The 9,000-nt window shown below is 44.8% G+C and overlaps 1 protein-coding gene across 5 annotated transcripts in view; it reads left to right on the top strand.

The window, feature by feature from the left end:
- The first annotated feature begins 1,057 nt into the window (after positions 1-1,057).
- The window catches only part of PTGER3 (prostaglandin E receptor 3), a 221,093-nt gene continuing 213,150 nt past the window's right edge, over positions 1,058-9,000 (top strand). For 2 of the 5 annotated variants that reach the window (XM_033225289.1, XM_033225288.1), the window contains exon 1: positions 1,060-2,302. In XM_033225289.1, the coding sequence (XP_033081180.1) occupies positions 1,406-2,302 (897 nt within the window). In that variant the 5' untranslated portion in view covers positions 1,060-1,405. Of the gene's footprint in view, positions 2,303-9,000 lie in introns of all 5 variants that reach the window. The other 3 variants (XM_033225286.1, XM_033225290.1, XM_033225287.1) reach the window with 3 other exon arrangements.

Genomic DNA, 9,000 nt, shown 5'->3' with positions numbered 1-9,000 from the left:
TCGCTCTTCCACTCAGGCTGGAGTGCAGTGGCCGGATCTCAGCTCACTGCAAGCTCCGCCTCCCGGGTTCACGCCATTCTCCTGCCTCAGCCTCCCGAGTAGCTGGGACTACAGGCGCCCGCCTCGTCGCCCGGCTAGTTTTTTTTTGTATTTTTAAGTAGAGACAGGGTTTCACCGTATTAGCCAGGATGGTCTCGATCTCCTGACCTTGTGATCCGCCCGTCTCGGCCTCCCAAAGTGCTGGGATTACAGGCTTGAGCCACAATGTTTATTATTTCAAAGGCAAAGTTTCCATATAGATTAAGGCCTTCATAACATCTAAATACCTTTTCTAGTTCTTATTGTATGAAGATAAGAAGGATGGTTGGAGGCTTTGTAAGGAATACCTTTCTCCTCTGCTCCCCTCTCATTCCCATAGGCTGGTAGCAGCTGATTTCACTACCTCAGATATGCAAATTGATGCCACCTTCCTGTAGCCACTTTTGCCATAGCTGACTTATTTGTTGGGTGGTGAGGAGGGGAGCCTGCAGTATTAGGTGAGGGTTAGTAGTTGGGATTTATTGGTCTTGGAATTCAACCATCCGATGTATTTGTTTTCCTGTGTCTATTCCCTTAAGTCTGCAGGCACTGTCTAGTAATTTATAGTTTTCAGCGGCATCCCAGGGGACAGGACACCTTGGCCTTTTTATAATCACTCTAGAGTCCCAAAGCAGAAAGGAAAAAAGTTAACGATCAGCTATGCAAAGGCTTGTGGGGATTGCTCAAAGACAGGCGATTTTCACTTTACCGGAGTTACTAAAGGACTTCAGGAGAAGGATCCCGCCCCTGCAGGAGGGTTTGTGGTTGAAAAAGCAGGAGAGCGAGCGCTCAGGTGCGCCTCGGCAGCTTGACTGGGTTCCACAGGCCCAGTGCGACTTATTAGCTGCTTGCCGCCCACTGACACTTTGGCGGAGAACTGGAGGAGGCGCCCAGTGGGCTCCGGGTTCGGCCAGGAGCAGGGCGTTTCAGAGGAGCCGGTCTGGGGTTTCCCAACCCAGGCGATCAGGATAGGCAACAGCCAAGAGAGGCGCTCAGTTGCTTTGCACCCTCCTCCCACCTCGGTTCTGTCCACACCCACGGGCGCCCCGCCCCTTCGGCCTTATAGAGGGGACTCGGCACCTCGGCGCGCCTCGGAGCCAGAAGTTTCCCGGAGAGGAAGGCGCGGCTGCCTCCGGGGCCAGTGAGCCTTGGCGCCGCCGCGGCCGCGGTCCCAGTAGCGACATAGGGCGGCGGCTGCGCCCCGCACCATGGAGGGCAGCCCAGCCACAGCCGCGGTAGCCGCCGACCTCCGCCGCCGTCCGCGCCGCGTCTGCCCCCTCCCACTGCGGCTCTCTGGACGCTATCCCCTCCTCACCTCGAAGCCAACATGAAGGAGACCCGGGGCTACGGAGGGGGTGCCCCCTTCTGCACCCGCTTCAATCACTCCTACACAGGCATGGGGGAGCCCGAGCGTTCCGCGGAGGCGCGGGGCAACCTCACGCGCCCTCCAGGGTCCGGCGAGGATTGCGGATCGGTGTCCGTAGCCTTCCCGATCACCATGCTGCTCACCGGTTTCGTGGGCAACGCACTGGCCATGCTGCTAGTGTCGCGCAGCTACCGGCGCCGGGAGAGCAAGCGCAAGAAGTCCTTCCTGCTGTGCATTGGCTGGCTGGCGCTCACCGACTTGGTCGGGCAGCTTCTCACCACCCCGGTGGTCATCGTCGTGTACTTGTCCAAGCAGCGATGGGAGCAGCTCGACCCGTCGGGGCGGCTCTGCACCTTCTTCGGACTGACCATGACTGTTTTCGGGCTCTCCTCGCTGTTCATTGCCAGCGCCATGGCCGTCGAGCGGGCGCTGGCCATCAGGGCGCCGCACTGGTACGCGAGCCACATGAAGACGCGTGCCACCCGCGCTGTGCTGCTTGGCGTGTGGCTGGCCGTGCTCGCCTTCGCCCTGCTGCCGGTGCTGGGCGTGGGCCAGTACACCGTCCAGTGGCCCGGGACGTGGTGCTTCATCAGCACCGGGCGAGGGGGCAACGGGACTAGCTCTTCGAATAACTGGGGCAACCTTTTCTTCGCCTCTGCCTTTGCCTTCCTGGGGCTCTTGGCGCTGACAGTCACCTTTGCCTGCAACCTGGCCACCATTAAGGCCCTGGTGTCCCGCTGCCGGGCCAAGGCCACGGCATCTCAGTCCAGTGCCCAGTGGGGCCGCATCACGACCGAGACGGCCATTCAGCTCATGGGGATCATGTGCGTGCTGTCAGTCTGCTGGTCTCCGCTACTGGTAGGTAGTTCCAGGGTTGGGGAAAGTCAGGATGCGTGTGCGACTAAGCGGGAACCTAAGACGTTTCTAAGTGCTAAGTGGCAGCACCTGCAGGGGTGTGTTTGCAACCGCAGAGCGCTGGAGTGTCCTCTCCTCCTATCCGCGCCGTCTTGGTTACAACTTCAGAGTTGAGCTCCTCACTTAGCTGAGCGCCTTCGAAGAGCCAGGATTCGCATTACGTGCTGGTTATGAGCACATAGAGATCACAGGGCTGCTTACATTCTAGTCGGGGAGGAGACAGGATATGTCACTGAAATGACACATATGCAGAGATAGAGGTTTGTCCTGGGTGCATTAAGAGCAGAATGGCTATGATAACTGCAGCCTGGTACTGTGAGGGTTTTCTTTATTTCAAATACCTCTCTCACGTTAATGAGATTTTCAGTCTGCAACCCCAGACAGTCACAGCCCTCCTGCGACGTATGGGTAGCCTTCAAGGTTCATTTTTGATGATGTAGGAGAATGAAAGATGCGAGTTTCCTCCTCAGCCCTTCGCATGGTGCTTGGCTCTCTAGGAAGTGCCTAAACGATAGTCAGTGGGATCAGGAAACCCAGCAGGCCAGCATTTACTTACCCTTGTAGCAATCAAGCAGGTTTTGCTAATCCTGAGAGAGGAGGTAGAGGTTTCTCCATGTCCTAGCTCCTCACACCAGAGCAATGCAAAGGAGCAAGGGATGTTTGCAAAGGCTCTTTGTCCAACACTTGACCTTACATGATATTTTTGAGGTTTTTTGTCTGTGTTACTTTTAGCTAGAAATGTCCGTGTGTAAGTGCTGTTTACTTATTCTTGAAGAATGGATGCTTACTTAGGCCCTGGGGAGTCTGGGTTAATAGATGTTGCAGAAAGAGCGATTTGCTCACTGTCACAAAGGTATAACCAACTATATGTATTACACAATTGTGAAAAACCTTTGAAACACATGAACACAGTTTTTTTTTTTCCTAATTGTGGTAAAATATATTACATACAATTCAGTATTTTAATCATTATTGTGTGTACAGTTCAGTGGCATTAGGCATTAAGTATGTTGACTTTTTTGTGTGCTATATATACTTTTAAATCCCTTGCATTTGAAAATAGAAATGTAATTTCTTTCACCTGGTTTGGTAGATTGGAGCACAAACCTTGGCTCCAAATCAGTGACATGAGGGGACAAGGAGAGTTATGTTGAGACGTAACTGCCTACAAGTCGCCGTATGGTCACAGTTCTTTATTACAGGAGTTGGAACTCAGGCTGATGTCATCACTATGGCTTATCAAAACCAGCACCAGTTTTAGATATACAGTATTTACTTTTATGACTCAGGAATGGGGTGTACAGGAGGCCAACTAGGAAGGAAGAGTTCTAAATAGTAAACACTTTACTAAAGTGTGGTAATTAATATAACTTTAAAGACAAAAGGGTATCTGAATGTTTCACAAGTGTCGTTTGAGCCCCACATCGTTGAGTTTGCTGTATCACATGATTTATATCCTAGGGGGAAAAATGCAGTTAAATCAATTGAACAAAATACCCACACAGTTAACCAGACTTATAATTTATTGTTTGTGTATTTTGTTTTTAAGTCAAAGAGAAACCATGTAGCGTGTTTTTAATGTAGACATTTTAATTCTAGTACCGAGAGTATGGTGGCCTCAGAAAGAAAGTAGATCAATCTTGAAAACTGTAATTTAGGATGGCCAAACGCACTCTTTCAAGAAAGACTGTATTTGAAACTAGTCTTACTTAATTTCAGTTTATTTTCATTTGGATAATCCTAATTGATTTATAGCATTTTACTGCACACTTTATTAATTCAATTATACAAACATTAAACAAAATAAATTCAGCGTGTGATCTTATCAAAAAGGAGTTTTTTTTTTTTTTTTGACACAGAGTCTCACTCTGTCACCCAGACTAGAGTGCAGTGGTGACATCTCAGCTCTCTGCAGCCTCCACCTCCCAGGTGCAAGTGATTCTCCTGCCTTAGCCTCTGGAGTCACTGGGATTACAGGTGCCTGCCACCACACCCGGCTAATTTTTGTATTTTTAGTAGAGATGGGATTTCACCATGTTGGCCAGGCTGGTCTCGAACTCCTGACCTGAGGTGATCCACCCGCCTCAGCCACCCAAAGTGCTGGGATTACAGGCATGAGCCACTGTGCCCAGCCTAGGAGAAATTGGAACTTTTAAAAGAAAATGGTTCCATCAGCTGGGCGCGGTGGCTCACGCCTGTAATCCCAGCACTTTGGGAGGCCCAGGTGGGTGGATCATTTGAGGTCAGCAGTTCGAGACCATCCTGGCCAACATGGCCAAACCCCGCCTCTACTAAAAACGCAAAAATTAGCGGGGCATAGTGGCATGCACCAGTAATCCCAGTTACTCAGGAGGCTGAGGCAGGAGAATTACTTAGGCTGGGGAGGCAGAGGTTGCCGTGAGCCAAGATTGAATCACTGCATTCCAGCACGGGTGACAGAGCAAGACTCCATCTCAAAAAAAAAAAAAAAAAAAAAAATCTCCAAATATCTTCAAAAAGATTTACTGTACAAAGTTGGAATTATTTCAAAGAAAAGAAACTGACAAAGCTGCTTTCTTAATAGAGAATTGTAAGAACGAAAACACTAGAATTTAGTGAATTGAATTTTCAGCATATTAGTGTTAAAATGAGATTAACGCTGTTTTTTCTAACTATGGGTATAATATAGATTTCCTGTTAGCATATGTTAAGTTGGGTATAGGATACTGTTCTAATTGTCCAAACTTTTTACTTGAAAGGACCCTGAGTATATCCTGGAAGATGATCATGACTATAACAAATATTCAGTTGTTACTGCAGGAAAACTTGATAGGACAGAAATACCATAATAAGAAAATGTCCCAATTGCTACAAGTTCCCACTACATAAATACTTAAATAGAGGCTTATGTATCCTTAAATAAAAGCTTTGTTTCCTTTTTCTTTTTCTCTGAAACTTTGCAAAATACAATATAAAATGTGAAATTCAGAGAGTACAGTGGAAAACGATATCACCATGATAGATGATCTACAGTTTTTAGTTACTGGTTATTGAAGACATCACATTGTCATTCTGTTGCAATCAGCCAGTTGATTCAGCAATGCAATCTATTTGACTTTTATCGTTATTGTTTTATGTTTTATGAATGATGCTCACCATAGCTCAGTTGTTTGACATGATAGCTAAATTTCCAGAAATGGGAATAACCTTAGGATTTTGTTCAAAGGAAGCTGTGAGTACATTTTGTACTTTTATAACTTGGCACTCCCAAACAGGTAGAATGTGGCTAATACTGTAAGCTATCTCAAAAACAGTAAATATAAAGCCAGCTATGAACATTGTGAAAAGTGAGGTATGAGCAACAGTTTCTCATCATCAATCTTGGAACTGGATAAAAGCAGCCTTAGAAACTTTTGCCTTTAATCTTGAACCAGTGAATTCCCTGCTCAGTATCCACAAACACAGAGATTTTCAGTTCAAGAAGATGTTTCACAATATAGTTGTGAATTTTTTTGTTTTAGTTAAGAACCACTGATATATTTTGACAAGTGAAATTTGCCTTTAATATGCCACATGTGGTAGATATGTATGATGAATTATTTTCAGAAATAATGTTGTTTTACAGCATATAAAAGTATTATTCAATTGCTAATCTCTTCTGCCACTGACTTTCTGCCATATTCAGGATGTTGTTTCAGAGAAAGTGATTAAACCTATGAATCCACATTATAGGAAAAATATTCTACAGTTTTTCTCTTTTGAAAAAGGTGTGAAGGTCAACAAAATATTCTATGAGTATAAAACTGATTATATTATAATCTGTTCAGAAAAGCAGAATTTCCACATTTATGAATGAAATATTTAAAGAACCCTAAGCCAAGACCGGATGTAATTAATGCCTTTGGCTTTCAGAAAAAAGTCAATCTGAATTTGCCAGAGGAGATTTCCAGGAAGAGGTGAATTGGCATAACCTGACTTCATGACTTCATGACTGCGACCAAGTGTGTCCGCAAACCCAGCCCAATGAGAACAAAGGGTGCACACTAGATCAATGGGAATTATGTTTTTAAAATGTTCAATAGAATAAATTTAGATGGTTAGTCCCTGAATGACAAGATGAGGACTTCACTCTTTTTGGTTTATCAAAAAGAGCCAAGAATTAAAAACTTCTTAAGCCATCACCTTTGAAGAAATTCACATGGTCTGAAGTTGTAATATAATTGTGAGTCACTGACCCTTCTCTTTTGAACAACCTGTGAAGGTCAGCAACTAAAATATAAAAGTTTCCACAGGTTTAGTTTTCTGGGACTAACACTCAGGAATATGTTACAGGCATCTGTAACAGACTATGATTCATCTGAGGGTGCAGAGGGGTGGTAGATGAGGGATACTGGGTGCTAAGTTTCAGTTTTTAGTTCTGCCCTTGCACTGCAGTGAAGAAATGCAGGGAAGTCCCCCCTAAAACTCTTTACATCTGTGTAACACTTTTGCAACCTGCCAGTGTTCCACATTTATCTCATTCATGCCTCGCAACGCTAAGATCTACAACTGTAACATGTCAAATCCTTACTCTCCCATTTTTTCCAATTGCTTTACAAAAAGGAAGGAAGTTTGTATGTCAACTCCTGACAGCTGTGCTTCTTGAGAATCCATAGATAATCTCTCAAGTCCTCCTTTTCCCTAGAAAATTCCAACTTTCATAAAGATGGTAACCAATGAAGGAGCCTAATTTTGGAGGGGGGTTCCTCTTATATCTTGTCCCCTAAGTTTATGGCAACATTTTACTGTAAACATAGTACAGTCTCCGACCTATGATTTTTCAATCTCATGATGGTGTGAAAGGAATGCACATTCAGTAGAAACTATACTTGGAATTTGGAATGTCGATCTTTTATCAGGCTAGTGATATGCAATATGATACTTTTTGGTGATGCATGCACAGCTCCCAGTTAGCCACACAAACACAAGGTAAGCAACCAATACTCCACAGTGGACTGTGTTGCCAGATGATTTTGCCTACTTGTAGGCTAATGTCAGTGTTCTGAGCATGTTTAAGGTAGGCAAGGCTAAGCTGTGATGTTCAGTAGGTTAGGTGTATTAAACATATTAAATGCATCTTTGACCTTACAATATATTCAACTTACAACATTTTCAACCGACAATGAGTTTATCCAGATGTAACCCTGTTGTAAGTTGAGGAACATCTGTAATTGATTCTTATACAGAAATGACAGTTGGATGGCATATGACTGAGATACATACAACATGGAATTTCTCTGTGAATTCCTGCACCATGCTCTCTTTACACAGAACACTTCTTTCTCCATTTTTCATTGCTACTTTACCCCTCAGCCATTCAGCAATATCTGCCAAGCACCCACCTCTCTTGGATTGGCTAAGATCTCAAGTTAGAAACCATTTTCTAGCAAAGCCTTCTTTCATCCTCTCTAGGCCGTGGTTGGGTGCCCTGACCTTTTGATCTCATGATACCCCACAATTTCCTGTCACGGTCGGAGTCACACTTCATTGGAGACATTGATTTTTGTCTTTCTGTTCTTTTAGTTCTGCCAAGGTCAAGTACAGTGTCTCTTATTTTTTTGTTTCCTAGAAACTATCAAAATTACTTGCCACATAAGTTCTGCCCAATATGTGCTTATTGACTGAATGCTTTTTTTTTCTTTTGAGACAGAGTCTCGCTGTTGCCCAGGCTGGAGTGCATTGGCATGATCTCGGGCTCACTGCAACTTCTGCCTCCTGGGTTCAAGTGATTCTCGTGCCTCAGCCTCCTGAGTAGCCAGGATTACAGGCGTGCGCCACCACTTGCCCAGCTAATTTTTGTATTTTTTTTACTAGAGACGGGATTTCACCACGTTGGGCAGTTTGGTCTCAAACTCCTGTCCTCCTGTGATCCGCCCGCCTCTGCCTCCCAAAGTGCTGTGGCATTACAGGCACTGCACCAGCCTTGACTGAATACTTCAGCAACCAAATCAGAAGACAGGGTCTGGCCCCATGTAGATAAGCAATTAGTTTTTGGCCTTAGACAATTCACTTGATATCTTCATGAACCCTCCCCTCCACGCCCCTCCCTTCCTCTTTCTCTTTCTCTTTCTCTCTCTCTTTCTTTCTTTCTTTTTTCCTTCCTTCCTTCCTTCCTTCTTTCCTTCCTTCCTTCCCCTCCCCTCGCCTCCCCTCCCCTCTCTCTCTTTCCCTCCCTTCCTCCCTTCCTTCCTTCCTTCCTTCCTTCCTTTCTCTTTTCTTTCTTTTTTTCTTTCTTTCTTTCTTCTTTCTTTCTTTCTCTCTCTCTCTCTCGAAATAAAAATGCCTACCCAGCTCATTTCACAGTATTAGAATGAAAACCAACAACATTAACATATGTGAAAACAATGGGGTAGTATACACTACTATGAAAATACTTTATTACTGAGTCCTTTTAGCAAACTGGGAATATTCCTTCCATATGAGGAATACCACTGTGATGTTTTACTAGATAGTAATATTGACTGTTGTGTTGAGATAGACCTTTCTCCTAGCAAACTGGAGAAAAGAGGCAAGTAGTGTTTCACAGCTTGATTAGTTATAGTTCACTGGGGAAAAAATGTGGTAGAGAATGCAACTTTCAAAAAGAGAAAGAAAGAAAAATGGTAAACCAAGTGTGCCTAACT

Source organism: Trachypithecus francoisi, unplaced genomic scaffold (assembly GCF_009764315.1).
Source record: "Trachypithecus francoisi isolate TF-2019V2 unplaced genomic scaffold, Tfra_2.0 Lachesis_group12, whole genome shotgun sequence".
NCBI classification, from domain to species: Eukaryota; Metazoa; Chordata; class Mammalia; order Primates; family Cercopithecidae; genus Trachypithecus; species Trachypithecus francoisi.
This window is presented reverse-complemented; position numbering and strand designations above follow the sequence as displayed.